The following is a 24685-nucleotide window of genomic DNA, read 5'->3' on the forward strand; positions in this document are numbered from 1 at the left end:
AGAATCGCCAGACCATGGGGTTCTGAATGCAGGCGTTGAAAGCAGAGGGGCATGGAGTTACTTGACGTTTGAATAGTCACTCCTGTCTCTGCGCATTGGCAACTTGAGAATGTGAAATACACATGGTGCAATTGCCACATTCAAAAGATGCACCATTCCAGCAGCAAGGGGAGTCTAGGAACAGCAGTTGCAATCAGACAGGCACAGAGCACTGTCCCTGAGCACTGCTCTAATACAGCCTGAGGACAGACTCCTAGGAGGAGGGCTTCTGAGATGTGACTTGGCCCAGAGACTCGGGCATGTATCCAGGTGCTGTAAGCCTCTGTGTCCCCATCTGTAAAATGGAGCTCTGATAACCTGCACCCTAGAGCATGTATGAGGATTCAGAGAAAAACTGCACCTGCAGTGCCCAGGCAATCACATAACGCAGTAAACATTAAAAATGACCCTGTGACTTGCTGTGGGTTCTAACCAGCAGTGTAGATCTCCAGCGTCAAGTCTCATGGGGGTACTCCCTGCAGATCCACTCACCTGCTTATTGCCCCCACAGTGAGTCACACCACTCTTGTCATTCCAAGAAATCTTAATTTCTTTATTTTTTTTTTTGACTCAACAATTTTTTTAACTTTTTGTTTTTTTCTGAAACGTTCTTGTTGTTATGAGCCTTTTGTTTTCTCGTTAAATGCACTCGACCCAAAATTGGTTTGGCATATCGAAAAGGAGACCAAGGAGGACTGGGGGCTTGGGAAATGGGGGGAGGAGGCCCGAATGGACAGAGAGAAATTGAGGGTGAGAGAAGAGGAACACAGAGACAGTGAGAAAGACACAGGGAAAAAGAGACAGAGAAAGGAAGGCAGGAAAACCAAAAGGAAGAAAAAAACAAAAAAGGAAAACAAATAAAGAGATTAAAAAGCAAATGATTTTAGGAGCCCAAGGAAGGGAGTAGGAGAGGAAACCAAGACCCTTCCTTCTCTAAACCATCCCAGCTGGGGTTGGGGTGTCAAGGCACCAGGTCTGCTTGGGGTTGGGGGACACCTGGGCTCTGGGGGTGGCTTAAGCTGGACTGTTAGTGGTGTCCAGCCCCACCAGGGGGCCCTGCCACACAGCTGAGGCCTAGGAATCCTCCGTGATTCCAGTTAGAATGGGCTCTAAGGGACCCGCTGCCCATTCTCTTCCCCCTTGATTGTCACGTCTGGAGAGCTAAACCGAGGGCTGGACAGGGGAGAGGAAGCAGGCCTCCTTGCAAGCCTCTAGTCCTCCTGGGGACTCTCCCACCCCGCCCAGTCTTCCAGCCGTCTTGCTGGTGTCAGAGGCAGCCTCCGTCTGGCTCTAGCTGGGCAGATGTCATCTACACCGGGCTCCTGCCAGCTCCTCACAGACCTCTAGCTGCCCCTCCCCACAGCGGAGTTCCGGCCTAGCGAAGCCAAGGAAGGCCACGGAGCTGCCTCCTGCCCTCCTCAGAGCCGTCTAGAATAAGACTGCCCCCATCATTACTTCTCTTCCCCAGCCAGACTCACCCACAGTCTGCTGGTAAAAGGGGTTAAATAAACCTTCCTACCAGAAAAAGCCAGAGATGGAACCTAACCCTTCCTTCTCCCCACACTTGTCCCCCTTACATGGGACAACCACCATCTTTGGTCTGGCCCCTTCTCCCCTGATGGGAACAAGCCAGCCCCAATGCCCCAGGAAGAGGGGGCTTTCTAGCAGCAAAAAGGGTCCCTCCAGCCACCTTCCTGTCCCTTTCTCCCAGTTCCTCCCTACAGTCCCTCCCCCTTAACCCAAAGAAGTTCATGGCAGCAGCAGGCTGAAACCCGAAGATGTCTGAAAACTCATGGCACTTGTGAGAAAAGAGGGAGGGGGCGAGAGAGACAAGGGGTCAGAGCAGAGGTGGAGGGCCACCCCTGGGGAAATGGTGGCAATGATGGAGCTGGGTTAGTGTGGCAATGGGACTACGCTACCCCCAAAGAGTTGGGGAAGAAGGGGCTGGGGAGGCCGGGGTGACAAACTGGAGAGGAGGGAGGGGGCTGAGAGGTACTCAGTAGACATCCTGGACCTGCAGCTTCCTGGGGTCTGCAGGTTTGGAGGGAGAGCCTCCAGAACAAGGGTGCCCTGACTGGAGGCCCTGGCTTTGCCTCTCATGTGGGTTGGTGTGTAGGGTAGGGAAGGTGATCTCTTGCCTTTGCACCACCCCTGACCCCATGAAGAGAGAAGACAGCCTCACCATCCCCAGCCCTCCCTCCTTGGTCAAACTCATCTCCACTCAACCCTGATGCCTCATTTTCCCTCCCCCATCAACCTCCCCAGGTGGGAAATCAGCCCCTTCTTCCCCAGCCCAGACTCCCAGAAGCAATCAATATGCAAGAAGCAGGACCTCAAAGGGACAGCGCAGCCATCTAGGCAAAAGCATCTTTGGGTGTGAGGGTGCCTCCCCCGGGCCGGTGGGGAGGGGACAGGGAGACAGGCCCCCGGTCCTGGGGCAGGCAGTGAGGTACACGCCCCAGGAGGGCTGACTGGTGCCAGGGGCCGGCAGAGCTGGGGAGGAAGCGACAGAAACGGGTGCCGGGAAGGAAACGGGTTCTTTGTTTCGCTGTTGCTTCTAGATTTTGTTTTCTGTCTCTGGATTGTAAAAAGCTGCTGTGGCAGCCCAACCACCCCGGCTGGGTATGCACACGAACACGGAGAAGTCCTGGCTGCCAGGGCCCAGCGGCGCCGCTCTGCTCCGGAGAAAGCCGGGCTGGCCGGGCCGCAGGCTCCCGGTGGCTTCAAGTGATGAAATTTTCTTTTCTTTTCTTTTTTTTTTTTGTCTTTTTCTTTTCCATTTCGTTGAAATATTTACAACAATGGGGGAGGAGGAGGAGAGAGAAAGGGGTAAGAGGGCCCCCTAGGGAAAGATCCAAGCCCAGGACCCACTCCCCAGGAAGATCCAGACCCAAAATCTGCTCCCCAGATAGCCAAGCCCACAGGACTGGGAACTGCCCAAATATGGCCACCCCTGTGGGCTGGGGGCCCTGTGGGGAGTTGTAGTTGTGCTTCATCAGGAGTCGCCCCAAGGGAGGGGGTCATTGGGTGCACGTGAGAAGGGCTGAGGGGGCAGGCTTGCTGGGGAGGCAGGGACGAAGAGCAGAGGGAAGGACCTTCAGAGAAATTTCCACCTTTAAACCACCAGCCACAGCTGCCCATTCCTCTTGCTCTGGGGCTTCCTCCCGGGCCAGAGGTCCCAGTTTCCGGGGAGCAGGGAACTGTAGTGCAGGAGGAACCTGTCCGTCTGTCCCTCTGCCCCCGCTGCTCCTTCCTGGTGCAGCTGGGAACATTTCTGGCTGCAGAGAGGGGAGCAGCTGACAGGTTCCATCCAGCAGAGCCTTTGACCCAGGGAAACCAAAGCCCTCACTTCCCTCCAGGGGGTAGGAAGAGTAGGGGGAAGCGGGGAGGGTCGAGAGTGGGCTGCACCCTTTCAATTTTCCCTTCCTTACTCCCCTGGGGACCGCTGGCTCCTCCTCACTGCCATCCCCCCAAACTGAGCTGGTGCACATGGCTGGTGGGAAACCCTGTCTGTGAACCCTGTGCCTCAGGCACTCCCCCCGACCCCCTCCAGGCAGAGATCTCGAGGGGCCTGCAGGGCCCACAGGGAGGGTGCTTGGAGAGAGCGGCTCACCAGCCACTGCTTCCTCCATCAGTCTCCCTCTCCCACCAGAGCCCCGCCGGGGTCTCCTCCCCTGCCTGGGTCACCAGCCCCTAGTCCACGAGGTCCCTCAGAGACTGGTGACCAGCTGCATCTGCCCATCCCCATCGGGCCCTGGCCCCTCAAGGCCGGGAGCCGCCAGGTAGCCCTCATGGCTGGGCCGCTGCACCTGATAATAGCCCTGCAGGGGGTTCCGGGCCACCAGGGCTGGTGGGCGCGAGGTGTAGTAGATTTCCGGGGGGCAGGGGGGCGCAGGCGGGGGCGGAGGCAGGGCCTCACTGGGCCCTTCGGGGCTGCTGTCCGGGTAGGAGGGCGAGTCCCGCAGGTTGGCCCCACTGGCATAGAGGGAGTCCCGGCCCGGAGGGGAGGAGAGGGGCCGGCTGGTGGCCCCATCCTCCACCGTGCAGCTCTCCGACTCGTCCAGGTCGCTCTGGTACAGCACCGACTGGGCCCGGGGCAGCAGCAGGGGCTCCTCCAGGGCCTTGTAGAGAAGTTCAATCTCTGCCCGGTCAGCACCCCCAGGCCCACCTGCTTCTTCCTCGCCGCCACCCCCTGGCACGGGTGGCACAGGGGGCTCGGGCGGTGGAGGGCCCTTGACCCCGCTGCCACCACCTCGCAGGTTGTTGTGCACCAGCTCTGAGATGATCATTTTCTCGAAGGCTGCAGCGTCGGCCAGGTTCCGGCCTCGGGGCGGCTCAGGGGCCCCATCCCCTGGAGGGAAATCCCCACTTCGCAAGGAGTAACTGTTGTTGAAGTTGCCATTGAGAGGCAGCGTGTCCATGCCGCAGGCTTCCCGGCCCCCCAAGGGGTGCTCTGCAGGCAGAAGGGGGTTGGCTCAGAAGGAGGGTGGACGGTGGGGTGGGGGGCTTTCCCTGGGTCACTCCTGCTGCTGGGGAATAGGTCTTCCCAGTCCCTCTCTTCCTCACTCGCAGTGGGTCAGCAGCCCAGCAGAAGTGGCTGGAAGCCAGTTCCCCCAGGGTCCCCTCCCAGCTCGGGGCTCAGAATCCCAGCAGTTTGGGGAAGCCTGAGGAACCGTGATTGGGTCCATTTCCTGTGCTCTGACCCTCACCACCTTCACTCCCCACTTGAGGCCCCAACACAGGCCAGCCAGCCAGCTGCCAAGCTGGAGCCTGTGTGTGTTTGTGCTGGGGCACCCTGAGGACTCCTCCCCAGGTGAGTGTGGCCGTTTGAGGGGGCCTCTACTGCATTCCCCTCCTGGCCGTGGAAATGTTACCATGAAAGTCACACTTACTGGGTTCCCGGTAGCTCCCTGCAGGTGCCGGCCAGGAGGGAAAAGAGAGAAAGGGAGTGGGCTTGAACTTGGAGTCCAGGCTCCGGTTCAGGAGACATGAGGATGCCCCGCGTGGAGCCCCAGCCTCCCTGGCCCACTCCCTGCACCAGAGTGCTCTCACCTGGGGAGTTGAAGACGGGGGGCGAGGAGGGATTGAAGCCGACCGACTCGGCGATGAGGGTGTTGTAGGGGCTAGTGCCCCCACGGGGCTGCAGCACAGGGTTGGCCAGCAGGTGGTTCCCCATGGTACCTGCCCAGGTGGTCAGAGGTCACAGGCGGCCCAGAGACACGGGTCCGGGAATCTTCAGAGACTGGAGCCAGGGGCAAGGGACACTGACTCACCTCGGTTCAGGGTAGGGGTGCTGTTAATGTCACCTGCCATGAAGGAGGACTCCGTCTGTTTCCTCACAGTATCGTTCCACATCCTCCGGATTCGGCTCTGGGGACACAGCGCGGATGTGAGGGGACCCTTAGGTCCCCCACCCTCCAGGATCTCAGATCACATGCCTGATAAGCACCACCAGGGACCCTGCCTGGCACCCTGGCCTGGATACCTGGGTCCCCGTGTAGTAGCGGGTGTTGCTCCGCATGGCTGAGGTCTTGAGTGAGCCGTGGGCACCCCCAGGTGGGGAGCGGATGCAGCAGTAGGAGTGACGCAGGCACTTGCTGTACTCCTTGTGCACCTGGGAGGCGAGGACAGGCAGCGGGCCTCAGGAACCTGGCTGTCTCCTGTCCCCACAGCCAGCCAGGCCAGCTCTGTCTCTTCTCACTCAGGTCCATCCTTTCTCCACCTCCACCAATGGTTTCTCATCCTCTCACTCATTTGACAGATCTTTAATGAACATCTGCTCTGTGCCAGGCCTGGTTTAGGTCCCAGGGCTGGTACAGAACAAAGCAGACACAAAGCCCTAGCTTTCAGAGCTGACGTTTTGGGAGATGGAGATACAGTATAGATGCAAACATGGGCACTTCTTGTAGAATGTCTGCTTGTGTTGGATGCTGAGAGAGAACCTTGGCGAGGGACGGGGTTAGGCAGCGCTGGGTGGGGGTGGTGATCTCAGATCAGGGGAAGCCTCACTGAGGAGACATTTCAGCAAGGAGACTGCTTTCAGGAAAGAAGTAAGGGAGCAGGCCCTGTGGATGACCGGTGAGCAGCAGGGATAAGCCCTGAGGAGGGTCCACTTCTAGGTGTCTGAGGCAAAGGAGAGCACAGCTGGAGGGGAGGAAGGGGCCCAGGCTGGACTGTGCAGAGTAGGCTGCGTAAGGATGTCGCTGTGTGTGAAGGTGGGGGCCGTGCCAGGCACTGGCTTTGTGTACCACGGGCCATGTAAGGATGTCAGTGTCCCTGAGTTGCCCCATGGGTTCCCCAGGCCAGTTTTGGGCAGAGCTGGGATATAGTCAGCCTTGCAGATGGCATTGCTGTTATGGCTGCCTCCTTCATCCCCACCTTAGTCTTTCCAACCTAACTGTGCCCCCGGACCAACAACCTGGCTCCCCACTGCCCTTGCGACAGAGTCTGCAAACACCCTGGCTCAGCTTCCCCGGCTTTAGTCCTGCACATGGCACCTGTAAACCTTTTCCATACTCCTCTGCTTCTCTTTCACATTTTTAAGATTCAGATTTTACATTTTATTCGAAAAGGGAACTTTCTATCACCACAAAACTCAGTTCATCCCATAACTATTAAAGTAGGAACAGTTCTGTGCGAGTGGCACCAAGTCATCTCCCTCCTGCATGTCAGGCCCCACACCTAGGATACAGTCCCCTGTCCCTGCTCTCTCACTCCCCCAGGCCACCACATCTTGCTCTTTTCCAGAACCCTCCTCATCCCTGCCTAAATCCTCCCTGACCAGATCTTGTGCTCCCCTCCCAGTGGACACAGGTCCCACTGGAGCTGGCACATACCCAGGCCCCCTCTGGACCTCACCTTCTTCTGTAAGGCGCAGTGAAAGACGAAGATGAAGACCCCCTGGAAGGCGTTGAAGGTGGTGAAGAGATAGGCCATGACCACCGACTCCTTGTTGATGAAGAGGAGGCCAAAAGCCCAGGTGAGGCCCAGCAGGAAGAGCAGCGCAATGGCCCCCAGGGCCCAGGATCTGGGAGCGGGAGAGGGGACAGGCATGTTAGAGTCCCAGCCAGCAGGGACACCTCCCCTCCAGCGCTGATGCATCTCCCTCCAGGAGGGGGCTGTTGGAAAGACCCACCTGGGGTGACAGCCTGGGGGCGTGGGGGGATGGCCTTCCCAGTGACACTTTCACCCAGCTGGGGCCTGAGAGGCAGGCAGAGGTCAGGTTTCGGGGCCCTGTGAATAGTCAGCCATTGCCCTGCAGCCTTTATCCTTGTGGGCATATTTCCAAACCCTTCAACTATCTTATGCTGCCTATTTCTCTTTAAGCTGCCCTGAAAGGGACTCACCTTTTGAACTTAACCTTGCCCTAAGCAGTTATGTCCTAAAACCACAGGTTGGATGTGCCAATACCATGTTTTACTCGTGATGTAGATGCTTAACGTGCACAATAAAACACCGTCTTTATCCTTCAGATCACTTCGTGGGACCCCAGGGGTGAGAGCACCACATTTTAGGAAGCCCTGGGAGACACTTGGCCAGGTGAGGGATTACAGGGAGCAGGGATGTGGGGAGGGGGTGCTCACTTTATGTTGTCAAGGCGACTGGAGTCGGGCTTGAGCACGGATGAACTCCGGATCATCTTGTGCAGCGTCACCATGAGGAACACCAGGTTCACCTGGGCGGGAGGAGGAGAGGGGCTGGGCAGGCTGGCTCCCGGCCATGACTCAGCCTGGACCCCCTCCTTCAGGGCCTCCTCTGCTGGTGGACCTGCTCCCAGGTGCTGGGATGACAGGGCCCACGGCCTGACAGAGCAGGAGCTCAAGTCCAGCCCCTGGACAGACGGCCCTCGGTGCTGGAGCTCTACCAACCTGCTCTGCTCCTGACCTTAGTTGGCTGCTCAGTTTCAACGGTTTTCAAACCAGAGCCCTCCCAGGGGGACTCGGGGATCGAGGTTAGTTTGGAGGAAGGATAGAGACACAGAACCAGGGAAACCCGCTTCCAACTTACCACGATAACAAAGGAGACAGGCCCGATGAAACTCCAGATGAAATAATTGTCTACTCGGAGCCAGCAGCTATAAAGGAAGTGGGGTGGAATAGACAGAGGCGGGGAGGCCCTTCTCTCCCACTCTGGGGGCCCAGGGCCCAAGGGGTGCTGCTGAAGAGGGAGCCAGCCACGGGGAAAGCCCCGCGGGGCATGGGGGGGGACACTCACGCCTTCTCGGTGCCATAGCTGCGGTAGTCGACGGCGGCCGCAATGCCCACCACCAGGGCTGGGAAGCAGTAGCCACCCAGGTAGTAGTACTTGGTGCGGGAGTACTCGCTCTCAAACACCTCCACCAGCAGCAGATAGAGGTGCACGCCCTCCAGGCACAGCCAGGAGAAGGCGGCCAGGAAGAAGTAGTGCAGCAATCCGGCAAAGATGGGGCAGGCGATCTGTGGGGTGAGCACGCCAGGTGAGGGGCTGCCCTGGCCGCAGTGCCACTCCTCCTACCTGCCCCGCGCCCAGCCCACCTCGTACTGCGTCTTGTCTATGCCGACCAGAAAGAGCAGCTCGGCCAGGAAGAGGTTGATGCACAGGTTCTTGTGGATGGTGTTACGGTCAGTCTGCAGACCCCGCAGGAAGCAGAAGGTGGAGATACAGATGGCCAGGCAGACCAGGGAAATCACGATGCCCACCCAGGTGATGACCGACAGCAGCAGCTCGTTGATGCGGCCCTGGTACTGGGAGACAGGAGCAGGACGCACTCAGCATCTCAGGCCTTGCACGGGGCAGGCTCGCCCTGGGCTCAGCCAGGTGCTAGTTGTGGGCAAGGCCATGGGCCATGAGCACCACCAGTGCCGCCCACCCGGCCGTCTGCCCCACCCCAGCTGGCCCCCACCCCTCTGTGGGCGGCACGCTCACTTCCTCATGCTCTGGAAGGCTCGTGGAGAGATGACAAACGTGACACCAACTTGCTTTCCCAGAGTGCCTTGGGAGAAGGTGGGACCATGACCAGAGAGAACCGGGAGTATGGCCCCATGCCCCGGGCAAGACTGGTGGCCCCCCATGCCCATGGGGCTGGCCTTCCCTGGCACCTCCCATGCAACACTAGGATGCCATGCAAAGCCAGGATAGCAAGCAGCCCGCCTGGAGAAGAGCACCAGCCAGCTTACGATCTCGCGGTGGGCCATGAGCACAGCAAAGTTGGTGAGGTGGCTGCAGGCACACGTGGTATGGGTCTTGTTGGACTCCACCAGGCGACAGCCCTGGGTTGACCAGTAGCCCAGCATGGAACGTTCTGAGTAGTTCCAGAAGGAGCAGTTGGCATTGAAGTGGTTCTTGGCCTGTGTTGTGGTGGTGGCCCTTGAGTCAGAGCTGGGCAGTCCAGTTCCAGCCCCCTCACCCAGCCAAAGGGATAGCAACCAGCATGACAGAAATGCTGAGGCTTCAGGCTCCAGGTGACAGTCTGAGACCTCTGGGGACAAATGACCTAAGGTGCTGAGGAGAGGGCTGGTGTCCCAAGAAGGGCTAGAACTGGCTCTTGGCATAGGTGAACACACGGGGGTAAGGTGTGCGGCCTGGGAACAAGCCACTGGGACCCCCACGGACATGGGTGGCCAGCTCAGCTCACCTCCAGGTGGGCCACAGTGAAGATGACAGGGTCCATGAGGAAGACACGGCTGGACTCCTTGTTGATGGATGCTGCGATTACTTGTGAGTTCACCACCAGGGAGGCGCCGCCCGGGCCCCCTGTGCCCGCTTCGCCTGCCAACTTCACTGTGGCGTTCTCGGTGGACAGGAAGAGGCCCAGGTTGTTGTAGAGGATGAAGACAACTTTGACCACCCCTGGGAGGACAGGCACAGCGGGGCATGCTGTCACCCCTCAGCGGCCCCACTCCGGCCTCTGAGGCCAGGCTGCCACCAGCCAAGGTGACTTGGGGAGCCCTTCCAGGTACCGCTGCTGAGCTGCAGGTAGTTCCAAACAGCAGGGCAGCGGGCCAGGACACACTGGCCCACCTCTCACTTGCCCTGTGACCTTGAGAGAATCCCTAACTTCTCTGAGCCTCAGTCTTAAATGGGACGGATCCTGCTGAGCTTTGAGCATCAACTGCTGCTGCACAGGAATGATCCCTGCAGTGTCCTAGGCCCTGTGGGGTTTGGCGGGGACCCACAAATCCCCTGAAATATTACACTAGCTCAAGCAGAGAACATCTCTGTGTGTTGTTACGCATCTCAACCTTTTCTCAAATTCCTCAACCTGTTACTGGTTAGGAGCTGCTATTTCCTGTGGGTGGAGGAGGGGTGCCGTGCAGGGCTTGGGCACTGACCGTTGCGGCTGTTCTGCTTGATGGTGTTGGCGGACAGCTGGATGGAGTTCTCGCTGGGGTACTCCTGAGGGAACACCAGCTCCTGCACTTGGCCCTCTGTGTTCAGTACTGTGACCTCCAGGACTGCGGGGAAGGGGATGGCAAGGCGTATGTGGTGGGGGTCTCCCCCATCCAGGGGACTGGACAGCAGCAAGAGGCCCAAGGTCGAGAACCAGGGTGCCAGGCATCCCGTTCTCTGGGCCGGGCAGACCCCAGGGTGCAAGGTTTGTGCCTGAACTTGTTCCAGCTTGTGTACGGCACTCACCCACATTTTGCTTGGCAGCCAGGAAGCGGGCGGGCTCCCTGACATTGTCGGCCAGCAGGAAGGCGCCCTCCTCCAGGACGTCCAGGAGCATGGTGGCCGTGTGCACTTGCTCTGTGGCGTTCATGTCCTTCCAGGACTCCAGAGCCTCAGGCCGCAGGAGGTTGTCCACTGTCTCCACCACAGCCTGCACAGGCGGGGGTGGGACCATGACTGCCCGCCATCCTCCAGTTCCTCCGGCTGGGCTCCGCCCCCATCTCTCAGCCTCCCTCCCCAGTGCTGCCTGGGGCCACCCCCTCAGCCGGGAAGGTGCCCAGGGCTCACCTTGATGTAGTCCTTGCAGGTCCGCTCCCGCTTGTGCATCTGCGGGGAGATGGAGGCGCTGGCAGGCCCTGCCTCCCAGTCCCAGTCCCCTAGCCCGGGATGCTCACATCCACGCCCCAGAAAGCTTGCTCTCCTGTGTCTGCCACTGCCCTGGGGCTTCCTCATGAAGGTCAGACATTCCTAAGGGACTCCTCAGCCCCCAAGGCAGCCCAGGAGGGACACCCAGCAGGCCCGGGGTCTGTCCTTCCCTCCTCCGTGACCACCATGGGTGGCAGCCCAGCTTGGAGCTCCCAGGCTGGGTACTTCCTGAGCCCCTGCAGTGCCCCCCATCCCACTGGTCCTGCTGCCAGTCCCCCACCTTGTTGTAGTTTTTGCCAGCTGACTCGCGCTCAATGGGCCGCAGAGCCTGCAGCTGGGCATCTAGAATGTCCAGCAGTTGCTCCATCAGCTTCACGGAGGAGGACACATCGCCCGCATAGATGGAGCCTCGGGTATGGCGGGCCAGCTCACTGGCAATGTTGGCCGCATTCTCCCCACTCTTGATCTGTGTGAGGCAGGAGGGGGGCCCCCAGCTCTGTCAGGGACCATCTTACTTCATGCACAGCCCTTTTTCACATGCCTGGCCTGCTTGGCCCCTCTCATCCCTCTCTGTGGCCCCTTTTCCCTGTCTGCCCTCTCCCTCCCAGTCCCACCCAGGGCCTCCTGCGAGAGCAATGTGCCTGTCTGGGAAAGGAGCTGCCGCTGGTACCTTCTGGGCCACCTGGTTGACCCAGGGGGAGGTGCAGTTGCTGAGGTCAGGGCCCCGGGGGTTCCAGAGCCCCAGGGCCGGTAGACACTGGAAGGAGGCAATTCCTGCAGGGACAGACAGACAGGAACAGGAAAGGAGAGAAGGATGGGCCAAAGCAGGGAAGGGAGCAGAGAGAGAAGGGGAAAAGTGGGTGAGGACAGAGGTGAGGGGAACACGGAAGAACAGATATGAAGCGGCTAGACAGCCAGGAAGTGTCATTCTGAGGTGACACAAGCCACCCCTCACTTTCCCTAAGCAACCTCGGCTTCCCTTCCATCTTTGCTTACCAGGATTGAAGCCTTCTAGCGAAGCCCATCTTGGAAGCCCCCCTCTGTCCATGAAGTCTTTTCTGACCCTTGCCTCAGATCCTTGGAGCATGTGGTCCCAGCCCCAGCCCCTCTGTCACTTCAGCTGCTCTCTGTCCTGCCACTGGGAGCCCAGGTCACCTCTCATGGGCTCCCCAGAGGATCTTCCCAGCACTCTGCATGCAGCAGATGCTTGGTGCTGCAGGAGGGGACAGGGCAAGGGGACTAACTGGGCTCTGGGGACATACTGCAGATGTCAGGTGTGACCCCTGTCCACATAAAGTCCACACTCTGGCAGGTGAGAAGGACGGGTAAGCCCCTCTTTGCTGAATGGTGGGTGTGGGCATATCCCCTGACCCTTCCCTGGCCAGACCAGCAGTGCCCCACCTCTGCACTCACCTCGAGTCCCTTTGGGGCAGGGCCTCTCCACCAGCATGCCCTGCTGGGTGGCTGGCCACTGGACCCGCCGCACCTCTCGAGGTTCACAGAAGAGCTCTGGGGACACGTGCAGATTGGGGGCCAGGGGCCGCCGGGTGCTAGGGGCTGGGGCCGTGACCGGAGGCAGGTCAGGTCCCAGTTGGTTGATGGCACCCACAGGGTGCGTGGTAAGGGGTACCCGACGGAGCGGGGTGGTGGCCGCGGGCGAGGCCGTGCTGGTGAGGGGTGTGGGGCGGGCTGTGGTGGTCGTACTCAGGGGCGGGGAAGTGGCTGGGCCTGAAAGGGAGAAGGTATACGAGACAGGGTCACCCCCTCCCTCAGGGCCTCACCACGGTGTGCCCAGGCATGCAGTCCCTGACGTCCTAACATCTCCCTTGCCTATTGGAGCAGGAGATCCTGGTCCCTACTGGGTCTGGGAGATCTCCCCCCGGCCTCTGCCCAGAGGGCCCTCCCACCCACAGGACAACCTAAAGGAAAGCATTGCAGTGTGGTAAAAATTCTCTCATGTGTACCCTGAGGTCATGGAGGACAAGCCAGAAGGAGGTGTCTGGGGGCTGCTGAACACAGCCATTTCCCACTCTTGTTTACTCTTTGGCCACACCCTTTCCTGGGGGCCTCAGTTTCTCCTTCTGCAGATGAGGTTGGATTAGGTTGCCTACCTGGAACCCTGGGGCTACTGGCTTAGGGCAGCTGAAAGGGCAAGATGAGACTGCCTAGGGCCCTGATCCTGGTGGGCATCAGCAGCTTGACTTTTTTGTTTTACGGTGTTGGGCTTCCACCCAAGATTTTGGTTGATAAAGGTTCCAGGGCTAAAGGTGCACAGGCCCCTTGGGGAGGCAATGCCACTCGGTACTTAGGAGCCCAGGGTCCTGGGCCCGAGCCTTCAAATAAGTAAACTAATCCCCCATTCACTCAGTGCCTCGGTTTCCTCGTCATAAAACAGGGCATCAACAATCCCTGTCTTATAGACTGAAGATTAAGTAACAACTTACAGCAGCCTGTCACGTGCGTGATTGACCTCCAGGGCTCCCAGGCCACCTCTAGATCCCAGCTCCTAGCTCAGAGTGCACCCCCGCCTCCCCACCTGGAGATGGGAGCAAAGGGAGCCGTCCTCACCGGCACTGGGGTCAGGTGGCCCGAACTCCAGGCTGTAGCGCACCACGAAATAGTTGTTCCAGACGTAGAGTTGGTTGTCGCGAGGGTTGTAGTCGACGGAGGAGACGAACTGGTAGGGGTTGGGGAAGGCCAGGCTGACGGGCTCCTCGCGGTTGGCGTTGGTGTTGAAGGCGTAGTCCACGCGGTTCCCGGCCGCCTCGCTGTCATCGTCCACATACACGGAGCGCAGCACGTAGAGGACGCCGCACACCATAAAGGCATTAGAGGCTGAGCGCTTGTCATAGCCCGTCTCCCACGTGCCCTCGAAGCGCAGTGTGTAGGGGTTGAGCTGGCTCACTACCAGCCGCCCGTTGTTGCCCTCGGTGGCGTAGATGACCCACAGCCCGTTCTCATCCACGGCCAGGTCAATGTCGGTCTTGCCCCCCCAGCGGTAGGGCGAGGTGTCATGGTAGTTCGCTGTGTTGATGACGGTCTCCCCGCTCTTGATGCGCGTGCGCAGATCGTACTTGACAATGTTGCGCGTGCGCTCCTTGTTGTAGAAGACGGCGCCGTCATACACCACGAAGCCTGTGCCGTCCACGCGGTTGGGCAGGCGATAGGTGGTGGTGTGGCGCGCGGCCACGTAGTCCTCCCACGAGGCGTACTCGGTCAGCGTGTCCGTGCGGTAGGGGATCCAAGGCATGACGTAGATGCGGTCGCCTGCCTGCAGCGGGTCCTTGCACCATGCGCCAGACTGGTGCTCCGACTCGTGCGTCGAGGTGGGCTCCAGCACCTTCTGCAGGGTCCCTGGGCACACGAAGACTGGGCCGGGCGGGTGGGTGGGGAGGGCATGGGAGAGGAGCAGGGGCGAGGGAAGGGGAGAGAGAGAGGCAAGTTGGTCACGTGGCCAGAGGATCCGGGCTGTCCCCTCCTGCTGCTGCTGCAGTCACGGTTGCTTGGTAGGGCTGGTGATGGGAAGAGGGTTTTCAGGCTGGGACCCCCGCCCCGCCCAGCTGCCCCTCTCCCTGGAGATTCAACCCTGGAGGCCATTAAGAGCAGGGTTAGTGGGGGGAGGTGGTGCCCCTCGTTCCTTCCCTGGCTGCTAGAGACCCCACAGGCTGGGGATAAGGGGGTTTAGCAGGAGCCCTCCCAGAGACATCCTCAAGTGCTGTAAGTGGAGGCGGAAAGAAGTCACTGCAGCCACTGGCAGCTTTGGGGTTCCAGGGACTCAGCACCCTGCCCCTTGGCCATGGTCTCCGCCCCCTATTGAAGAGCTAGGGTTGAGGGTCCCATCCTTCACCAACCACACCAGGACAGATTTTTTTTTTTAATTCCACTTTCTTCCTCCTGCAAAAATTGCAAGGTAGAGTGATGTTTTGGTACCCACTGTGAGTACCAGGAGTGCCCCCCTATTCCAGGGTCGGGAAGGCACCCAAGGTTCCTGATGCAGCCTGTGGCTCCCCCACCCCCAGTACCCACGCAATCAGAGGCTGAGGAAGGGTTTTTGGAAAATTCCAGCCCCTCCTCAAGGACACCCAGCCCTGCCCCCAGCCGGCAGGGTCTCTCATGGGGTTTGTTCAGCAGCAGACACTGACACTGGTGCACAGGGGTGGGGGGTGAGGGGACACGGGGAGGGAGGGGACTCCCCAGGAGAAGGGGGAAGGAGAGCTGTGTGGAGGGAAGAGAGACACGGTGGGGAAGGGCCATGGCGAGGTCCTGGCTCCGGGGGGGAGGTACACTGGAGACGACCTGGGAAGAAAGGGTTAGTGCTGGCAGAGGAGAGAGGGGTGAGCAGAGAATTCACTCCAAGGCCCAGGCCCGACTGAGGGTCCCCCAGGGGGGGCAATCCCAGGTCCACCTCAGAGGGGGCAAGGGAGGGAACCGGGTGCTAGGATAAAGACCCAGCCCACCCCAGCCAGGCCCCCCCACCTCCCCTGCCCTGGACCCCGATTTACCTGCAACCATCCCCGGCTCGGGAGGAGGGACCAAGGCAGCGCTGATGTCAGAAAGGTGGGGGGCCCCGCCCCACCCCCCCATTCCCTGAAAAGGAGGAAAACCTCAACTGCATCTCTTTGGCCGCCGCTGGCCTGCCCACCCCTTACCCATCACATCCCCATACCACCTTCTCTTAGCCTCCCCTTACTGACCCAGTAGGGGTTTAGACTCAGAGTGGTGCCATCCAGACACCCCCATCCAGGATGCTGGGGCCTCTCTCTCCCCTCCCTGCTAGCAGAACCCATGGACAGGCCAGGGTGAGGGTTTGCAGTGAATTCTCTGCTTCTGCTTGGCCTGTCACCAAAGCAGCTGGCCCAGAGGGGGACAAGGATGGCTGAGACCTGGTGCCGGCTTGAGAGGCAGCCCCAGTGGCAAGAGGGGCTTGGACGAGACACTCCCCGACTTCCAGCATCACTCAGCAGGCTGGGGTAGGGGTAGGGGTATCCAGCCCTCCCTTCACAGCCTTAGGGACAGATGGGCCCAAGGGTCCCCTGGCACAAAGCAGTCAGGAACATTCTCTGTTTTAGAAAGGGGGAGGGGAGCCTGGGGCACAGAGGTGGGCCGGAACCAGTAGGCTCCTGGGGCTCCACCATCTCCCTGTCCCAGTGCCCTGCGGGCGGGCTTGCACCCTCTGTCCAGCACACCTGGCATCCGCCCTTTTCCTCTGTGCCCAGGTCTCCCCTCTCCCCAAGCAGTGCCCCCCACTGCCAGCTCTCTGGCACCTAAGCAGATGAGTTTGTGTGAGGGACGGGGGCGGTGGGAGTCTCAGGGCCTGACCTGGTGAGAAGGGCGTGGAGGAGGAAAATGTGGTTAGAGGTTACCCAGGGGAAGGGGGAGAAGATGAGGAAGGCTCTGCCTGGGGCCTCTGACAGGACCCCTCCCCAGCACCAAGCTCCCAACACCTCCTCTTCCCTCCCCCCTCCGCTACCCGCCCCCTCGAAGAGGAAAGATCCAGGGCTCCAGGGCCGCCGCATCCAAACCACCACGGAGCCTGCAAGAAGAGTGTCTGATGCTGGGTGGGAGAGAGACTCCAGGAGAGAGACAGGGAGAGAGTGGGGGAATGGGCGGTGGGGGCCTGGGCTTTGGGCTGGCGGCCCAGGCCTGAGATGGGGAGGGGGGCACTGGGGAGGGGAGCAGCTCGGAGGGACCCCACCCCACCGCCCTCGAAGGGGACGCTCCACAGACCACCGTAATTTCCAAAAAAAAGGACGTCTCGCCCAGCACTGCTCCGGGCTGTCAGCCTAGGAGCTGTCAATTTCCCAAAACTTTCGGGGGAAAACGAGACTCTCCAATATCCCGCCCTCAAGGCCCCAGTTTCAGCCTCGCCCCTCCAATGCCAGCCAGCCCCACCCACCGTGGGGTTCTCACCTCCCTGGCTGAAGGTAAAACCCGCAAGAAATTACGGTGCTCCTGGAAGTCCCCAGACCCGGCCTATACCTCCCCCGCCCCGCTTCTCCCTGGTCCTCTAAGCAAAACAGCCCAGAAGAAACCCTGACTGCAGCTTCGCAAGTGTTTCAGAACCAAAGAAAACGCTCCCCCAGCCCCCGCTCCCCCCCGACCGGGAGACCCACCCCCGCCCCCTCGCCCGTGGTTTGACAAGGCTACCCTCCCAGGGCTGGGGGCAGTTGACGCCCTCCCCAGGGCTGGGCCCCCCGCTGGTCAAGAATGGGGTCTGGGGATGGGGGGAAACGGGTGCTCCGTGCTCCAAAACGGCTCTGGGCCTCGGAAACGCCAAACCAGAAGGAACTTAAGCCACCAGAAGCCCGAGAGAGGAGGAATCTGCTCCCCAAAAGGAAAACAAAGGTGTCCCCGCCAGCCCGCCTCCCCCAAACCAGGCACAAGTAACAAAAGTTGGAGCAGGAAGAGGAGAGGAGAGAGACAGTCCACCGGGCCCACCGGTGCCCTCTGCCCCCTTCAGGAGCCAAGGAAGGGGGTCCCTCCCTCCCCACCCACCCTGGATGCTTACACACTTCTCCTGAAGGAGGCAAAAGAAGTATGAGAGAAGGCCAGGTCCCCCAGCAGCGGCCAGGGACTAGGAGGGAGGGGCAGGGAGAGACAGAGGGCAGAGAGAGAGAGAGAGAGAGAGACAGAGAGAGAGAGAGAGAGAGAGAGAGAGAGAGACAGAGAGAGAGACAGAGAGAGAGACAGAGAGAGAGAGGGAGAGAGACAGGAGGTCCTGCCTGGGCTGTCTGGAGGGTGGTGAGGTCACCTGGCCACACCAGGGCTGGTCCCGCCAGGAGGACACCCGGGGTGGGGGATACCGACTGGACCAAGTCGGGGGTGGGGAGAAGAAGGGGCGAGACGGGAGGGCGGGTCACATAAGTATGGCACAGGTGAGAACAAAGTGTGAGTTAGGGGTTAGCATTGGTTAACAGTGCGTTTACCTTTCTGCTCCACTTCTACTTTAAGCATCGGAAGAGAGAGAGAAAACAAATTGAAAAAAAAAATGTGCAAGAAAAAAAAGAGAAAAAAAAAGATTAAATTGCTTTTGTTTTCTTTTCTGGCAACATGCCCCCTTTTCCTTTCTTTCCTCAACTCCTGGTCCCCCAACCCCAAACGTAGTATCAGCTCAGCCCCCTCCCCCAAGCCCCTTCCTCTGGGGATGATGTCAGGGAAGACAGTCACAGGGAGGGGGAGGCACTTGAGGACAGAGACCAAGAGAGACATGGGGGTGGGGTGGGGTACGGGCAGGGGTGCCCTCTGTGCGGTGGGGCCTAGTGCTGGGGCGGGGGAGCCCCAGCTGGAAGGCGGGTTCTGGCTAGGGGGGCACCAGGGGGGCAGTGGGGGTGGGATCCCCTCCTACCCCGCCTGCTGCCCTGCTAGAACCAGGGGCCCAGGGGACCGGCTTCAGTGCCTCCAGGGGGCCTGGGCGCCCCCACCTGGGAGCACACACTGAACGCCTTCCCTTTCTGTGCTGGCCTCTAGGGTCCAGCTGACTTCCCCCAAACCCTCACAACCCAGAAAAAGCCAACACAGAGAGAGCGGGCTTCGGCTGACCAGAGAATAACGGAGAGGCAGACAGAGCCCCCTGGGCCTCAGATGAGGCTGGTGGGGGGTGGGGGCAGAGGCAGAGAGGGAAGAGGCTGGGGTCAGACATCACAGAAGGGGCGCAACAGCAGGTGGGGGCACAGACAGGCTCCCCCGCTCCCCCAGGGCCAGCCCAAGGCTCGGTTTCTCTGCCCAGCCCCCCACTGGGGGCCCAGGAGCAGAGGCTCCCGTGCTCACTGCAGGCCGCACCTGGGGGAGGAAGGGGGCGTGGTTAAGCTGTGCAGCTGCAAGGCAAATCCAGTGTTAGTCAGGCCTGCCCGGTGTGTGTGGGGGGCGGCATGTCCCCACACCCTTCCCACGGTGGCCCCCGCACCCAGCCCCGACTTGCCCACATCAGCACTGGGGGCACCCCAGCCTCTGAAGTCCAGGGCACGTGGCTGCCCAGGCCGCTGCCCACTCCTTGCTCCCTCTCCAGGCTCTGCCTGCCTGGCCCTTCAGACCAGGGCCTCACTCTCCTGCCACCTGTATGCAGTTGCAAGCAGGGAGTTCTACAGGGGCGGCATTTGACTCCCTTGCCAGCGCCTCATCCAGGGCCTGGCACACAGGAGATACTCAGTGAACACTGGGGCGCAAGTGCGTGCCCGGCCTCCCTGTTCCGTGGCCTAAGCTTCCATCACCCTTGCACAGGGAGCTAGCCCAGCCTCTCAGCTCTGCCTGCCCATGGCCCTGTGCATCCCAGACACTTTCACAATGGGTGTGTGTGTGTGTCCTGCTTCCCTAGGGCTCAGGCCAGCTCTCTCCCCTCAGACTGGGGGCTGCCCATCCCCAGGGTTTGCCCTGCCCTCCCTCCCCAAAGCCCTCCTGGTCTCTGTGGCTTGTGCCCCCCACCTCCAGCCCACACCCAGGGGGTCAGCTCCAGGAGGTGTCTAAGCCCCTCTCCTCCTAGTCCCTCTAACTTTTTTATTGCTCCTTTACCTGTGTGGTGCCCGGCTGCTTTGGATTCCACTTGGACCAGGGGATTTTTTCCCCTGCTCTTAATCTTGCTCACCTCAGGAGGGGCTGGGCTCATCACCTGTTATTGGTTTTGATTCCCAATAGCAATAATAATATTTGGTAAAAGTCATGATGAGTGACAATAAAAGCAGTGACTACCAAGTGCCCAGCACTTACTAGGTGTCAGGAACCATGCTAGGCACTCCCCAGGGCAGTCTTTTGAGAACCCCATCTACACCTGGGAAAACAGGCTCCATGCAGTAAAGCGAAGTGGCTGCGACCACACTGCTGGCAAAAGCGGGCACATTTCCTTTACACCCATGGCTTCCGGAGGAGCCTTACCCACATTCTCTCTACCACTGGCAGAGTCCGGGGGAAGGCGTCTGATACCCTCCTGTCCTTACAGGTGGAGGCAGGGGCTCAGCTGGCTTGCAGGGCACCTGTACCATCACTGAGCACATCCTGGACCAGGCTCTGGTCTGGGCACTGGCGGGTGAAAACGAGACCTCTGCCCAAGGGGGAGTTTACACCCAGCACTCTGCCACGAGGAGTGGGCTCTGTGGCGGGCCCTGGGCCAGGCGCTTTGCATGTATGATCTCTCGGACTCCTGCCTCCTTCTGCAGAGGCCCAGAGAAATTAAGTCATTTTGTTCAAGTTTCTGAGCCAGAAAGTCCAAGGGCCGGGCTGAGCCTCCCACCCAGCCTGATTTGCCTGCTGTGTTATGCTCTTCCGCCTGCTGCCCCCCCTCCCTGCTGCCCCAGCCGTGGGCTTGGGCAGTGTCCCCAGTGCTGCGGGGAGGCTTCAGGGATCAGTTGGGCGCCCCCCTCAGGCGGTGGCTGGAAGCCTTGGCTGCTGAAAGGAGAGCGTGAGGAGTGAAAGAAGGCGGTTACAGAAGCACATAAGCGGTCCTGCTCACCCTGGCGCAGAGGCCCTCACCTGCGAGGAGAAATCAGAGGTTGCGGGGGAGGCTGGGGTGGAAAGGGAGAAGAGGGAGAGTCACAGGGCCTCCTGTTCCCCCCAGCCCCCCACTTTGCCATCCTGGTGGCTCTGCCTCCACCCACCTCTGCCCAGAGGCCCGACCTCCAGGCTGGCGACAGGAAGCTGGGGTTGGGGGGAACGGATGGTGGGGAGAAGGGAGGGGCCGTGAGCACAGGAAAGAGGGGCCATATCTAGGGTGGGGTGCTGAGGAGGAGAGACCCTGTCTTTGTTCGCTCCCCTTGGCCAGACGCAAGAAAGCCAGGCCCCTGGCCCCCTAGATCACCCTCCTCAGGCTTCCTGGGTGGTGGTGGTGGGGAACACCCTCAGTCCAACGTGGGGCACCCCCCTGCAGACAGCAAGTGCTGTCCTGGTGATGTGCGGCCTGACCAGGAGCTGTGAATCTGGGAGAGTCGCCCCGAGTCTTTCCCCCCAGATACGCCCCCAGCCCCAGGGGGTGGTCTGCCTCGCCACAACTTGGGGACTGGGAAAGGACGTGTGAGGGGGCGTGTGAGGGGGTGGGAGGAAGGACAGGGCGTTGAGAGAGGACAGAGGACGGGGGGTGAGTGGGTGAGAAGAGCAGGAGTGCTGGGAGGAGGTCAGGAAGGGAAGGGGTCTGAGAGGAGGGGGCAGGCAGAGGGACAGAGGGCATCGAGGTCAAGGAGCAGGGAGTGAGGAGAGGTGTGTGGCCCTGGAGGGCACAGACGGGCCAGGGGCACAGGGAGAAGCAGGGTAACAAGAGCTGAAGAAGGTGCCCTGTGAGTGGGGAGAATGGGGGGAGGTGGGTCGGGCACCGAGTGTTGGCAAGGGCACCCGGGAGAGGAGAATGTGTAAGGGAGGGAGCGGGCCCAGCTGTCCCCCAAGCGCCTGGCTCCAGCTCGGCCCTGTGTCCGTACGGGGCGGCTGCGTAGGGGGTAGACCAAGGTGTCTCCTCCTTGCTTGCTTCTGGGAGGGGGGAGGGCCCGTGTTTGCACGAGGAACAAGATGACTCACTGTAGGGGACACAGTCGTACTGCACCTCCAGGTACTTGTAGGTCCCAGGACAGGGGTCGGGAAAGGCGTCAGAGCCGGCAACGACCACACACTGGGTGCGGTTGTTACACCTGCAGAGGAGAGACAGGGAGCTGGGGAAACACAAGCCTAGACTCAGGGGCCCCCGGGGTCAGCGGAGGAAGGTGCTGTGGAGACTGCGGCGAGGGGTCCTGTCTGTGGGCACTGTTTGCTGTTTCCTGCCTGCTCCCTCTCACATCCCACAATGGGGTTCCTCTGCTCCCAGCCCCAGCGGGGCATCAAGTCCAGGGCTGGGCCAGAGATGTCACCCCGTAAACGTCTTCCGCAGCCACCCTTCGTGACGTTCATCCTGCCTGAGCGTCACTGGTGCCATTCTACTCCTGGTGTTTTTCCTAAGTTGACTCTAAAGCCCCTCCTTTGTTCATGGAAGAGTAAGATGTGAAGCCACGCGAGGTGGTATCTCTGCAAAGAAGCTATTCCTGAAATCCTCAGTGTCAGTCTGTCTGTGTCCACCTCTGACCGTGTCTCGGACACGTCCTGTCCTTTGGACTGCCATGAGGGCTTGCAGCCAGCACAGGGGCCGTGATTCTCGATTCCCCATGGGGAGCTCTGAGACCCTGAAACCTTCTGAGGAGTCTGGCTAATGTGTACAGGCAGGCCTACTTCACAACAGCAAAAAGGTGTTTCCCCTCTGCTGCCCGTCCTCACAATCAAGGTCTCAGCTGGGCAGGACAGCGACCTGACCGTGGGCATGCAGGAAGCAGTTTGGGGGGCATCCTGACAGGTACAGGGGCAGATGAGACTCTTAAGACTTCTCTTCCATCCTGCCCTTAACCAGTAAGTGCTTGAGTACTGAGATCTGCTCATACCTACCCACTTCAACCCCCATTTTTAAAAGCAATGCAGGCCTCAGAAGGTTAAGCACAGTTACCTATGACCCGGCAATTGCATCTCTAGGTATCTTCCCCAAGGCCCTGGAAGCAGGCACTCAAACACCTGGACATGAACACCCACAGCAGCATCATTCATACAGTCGCCTGAAGGCGGGAACAACCCACATGGCCACCGGCAGATGAATGGATAAACAAAACGTGGCACACGCATCATCACTCGGCCAGGAAAAGGAAGGACGCTCCGACACACGCCACATCGTGGGCAAAACTTGAAAACACAATGAGTGAAAGAAACCAGACACAAAAGGCCACAGGTTTCATGATTCTGTTTATATGAAACGTCCAGAAAAGGCACATCCACGGAGACAAATCAGTGGTTGCCAGGGGCTGGGGAGAAGGATGTGGAGTGACTGGGTTTCCCTTTGAGGTGATGGGAATATTCTGGAACTAGATAGAGATGGCGGTCACACAACATTTTGAATGCGCTAAATGCCACTCAGTCGTTTACTTCTAAATGACGAGTTTTATGTTATGTGAATTTTACCTCAGTAGCAAGAAGAGAAGGGAAAACTGCTGCCTCCCCTGCAGCTGGACACGCACACGACCGACTAGGGCTGGGAGGCACGGAGACAGAGGAAAGCGGGTGCTGAGGGTCTTCTAAGTCCAACCCTGTTTGGGTCACTGTATTTATTCTGGGGTGACTCTGTCAGAGCAGCAGAGCTGCACCCTAACTGATACACAGAGCCCCCAGGTTTTAAGACAGTGGAGCAGTGCTCTCACTACAGTTCCTTGGCCAGGGTGACCACACTGCTTAGCGTCCCCCCAGAAGTGAGAGTCCACGAGCCCCAGAACTGGGCCAGTCACTGCACTAAGAGACTGTGGGGGACACCACAGACCCCAAAGCCTGTGCAGAATGAAAGAAGAGGGCTGGGAGAATTTGGAGAGGCAGGACTGGGCCCACCCATGCAACGGTGTCCAAGATGAGAAGGGGCGAGGGGCCGGACCGTCAGAGGGGGATAGACCTTTACGAGAGCAAAGCAGAGGGGAGGAGGCAGCTCCATTCAGCCCACCTGTCTGAGCCTCCAGACCACACCTGTCCCCTGCCCCAAACAGGAGGCTCCCAGCAACCCCCACCCAATGACATACTCTAGAATCCTCAGCCCGTAGGCATTCAAGGAACTGCAGAGCTGGCCCCAGCCTTCCTCCCAGTGCCTGTGGGGCTGACAGCCCAGTGAGGGGAGCAAATAAATGTGATAAAGAGGCAAAGTATCTGACAGAACTGTGGATGGAAGTTAGGGCCAGGAACATGGAGCAGGGGAGGGGTTGAGGGGGACAGCGATGATTTTACAGAGGCCTCAGCTGAGAGGACAGTTAGGTCAAACCCCAGCCCCTTCCACCAGAGGGAGGAGCCCTGCAGGTGTCAGGAAACGGTATCCAGGTAGGGGGAACAGCCAGTGCAAAGGCCCAGAGGAGGCCTTTAGTGGAAGATGCCTGAGTGGCTGGGACTGAGTGAGCCAGGGGAGCGTGGAGGAGGCGAGGGCCGGGAGAGGGTGGGGCAGAGTGCGCAGGGCTTTTGCTCCAAGTGAGGTAGGGGGCATGGAGGGTTCTGAGCAGAGGATGTGCCCACACTCAGGTGCTCACGGGCGCCCCCTGGCCGCCGTGCAGGTAACATGCAGGAGGTGGGCGAGGAGAGCAGGCAACCCGGGACATAGTTGGTGGTGCAAGCAGTGGTCAAATCTGGATATAATTTGAAAGAAGAGCCAATCATCTCTAAGTGGACTGGCCAGGGGTGAGAGGAAGGCTTCTGCAGTGCCTCGGTCCGGCACACCCGCCCCCACCAACACACAGGCGGAGAGAAACACGGTCTCGCACACTCAAGCACTTGCTCATTCACAGGCACATACACTGTCATCTGTATTCAAAGGTCACTTCCTCAGGGAAGGCTGTGAAGACCTCTGGGCTCCCCTTCAGCTCCCAGGACACCCTCACCTTGTCCTGCCACTGCTTCTATGTTGCAAGCCCCCATGGCCTCCTGCTGATTTTGGAATGAGGGCTCATGTGGTTGGGGTGGGGACAGGCTGGGCAGGGGAGGGGCTGGGTCTCACTGGCTGTTTGCACAGGACCGGACACCAAGCAGGTGCTCAGGAGATGTGTGTCTAATGCATAAAAGTAAAGGCGAGCGGGTTCACTGGCCAGGGGATGAGAGGGAGCTTTCTTCAGGGTCCCCAGTA

The 24685-nt window shown here is 59.8% G+C and overlaps 1 protein-coding gene across 6 annotated transcripts in view; it reads right to left on the reverse strand.

Annotated features, from left to right (window-relative positions):
- Nucleotides 1-571: 571 nt before the first annotated feature.
- Nucleotides 572-24685, reverse strand: part of ADGRL1 (adhesion G protein-coupled receptor L1) — a 41989-nt gene continuing 17875 nt past the window's right edge. The window contains exons 4-24 of one of the 6 annotated variants that reach the window (XM_036879797.2): nt 21544-21653; nt 17979-17993; nt 13621-14421; nt 12466-12780; nt 11723-11826; nt 11333-11518; nt 10975-11013; nt 10654-10837; nt 10350-10472; nt 9653-9867; nt 9195-9365; nt 8553-8762; nt 8254-8474; nt 8047-8113; nt 7623-7714; nt 6898-7066; nt 5525-5653; nt 5313-5409; nt 5092-5220; nt 4932-4949; nt 572-4492 (exon numbers count right to left, since the gene is read on the reverse strand). In XM_036879797.2, the coding sequence (XP_036735692.1) occupies nt 3750-4492; nt 4932-4949; nt 5092-5220; nt 5313-5409; nt 5525-5653; nt 6898-7066; nt 7623-7714; nt 8047-8113; nt 8254-8474; nt 8553-8762; nt 9195-9365; nt 9653-9867; nt 10350-10472; nt 10654-10837; nt 10975-11013; nt 11333-11518; nt 11723-11826; nt 12466-12780; nt 13621-14421; nt 17979-17993; nt 21544-21653 (4138 nt within the window). In that variant the 3' untranslated portion in view covers nt 572-3749. Of the gene's footprint in view, nt 4493-4931; nt 4950-5091; nt 5221-5312; nt 5410-5524; nt 5654-6897; nt 7067-7622; nt 7715-8046; nt 8114-8253; nt 8475-8552; nt 8763-9194; nt 9366-9652; nt 9868-10349; nt 10473-10653; nt 10838-10974; nt 11014-11332; nt 11519-11722; nt 11827-12465; nt 12781-13620; nt 14422-15554; nt 15640-17978; nt 17997-21543; nt 21654-24685 lie in introns of all 6 variants that reach the window. The other 5 variants (XM_036879789.2, XM_036879828.2, XM_057490159.1 and 2 more) reach the window with 5 other exon arrangements.

Source organism: Manis pentadactyla, chromosome 12 (genome assembly GCF_030020395.1).
Source record: "Manis pentadactyla isolate mManPen7 chromosome 12, mManPen7.hap1, whole genome shotgun sequence".
NCBI lineage: Eukaryota > Metazoa > Chordata > Mammalia > Pholidota > Manidae > Manis > Manis pentadactyla.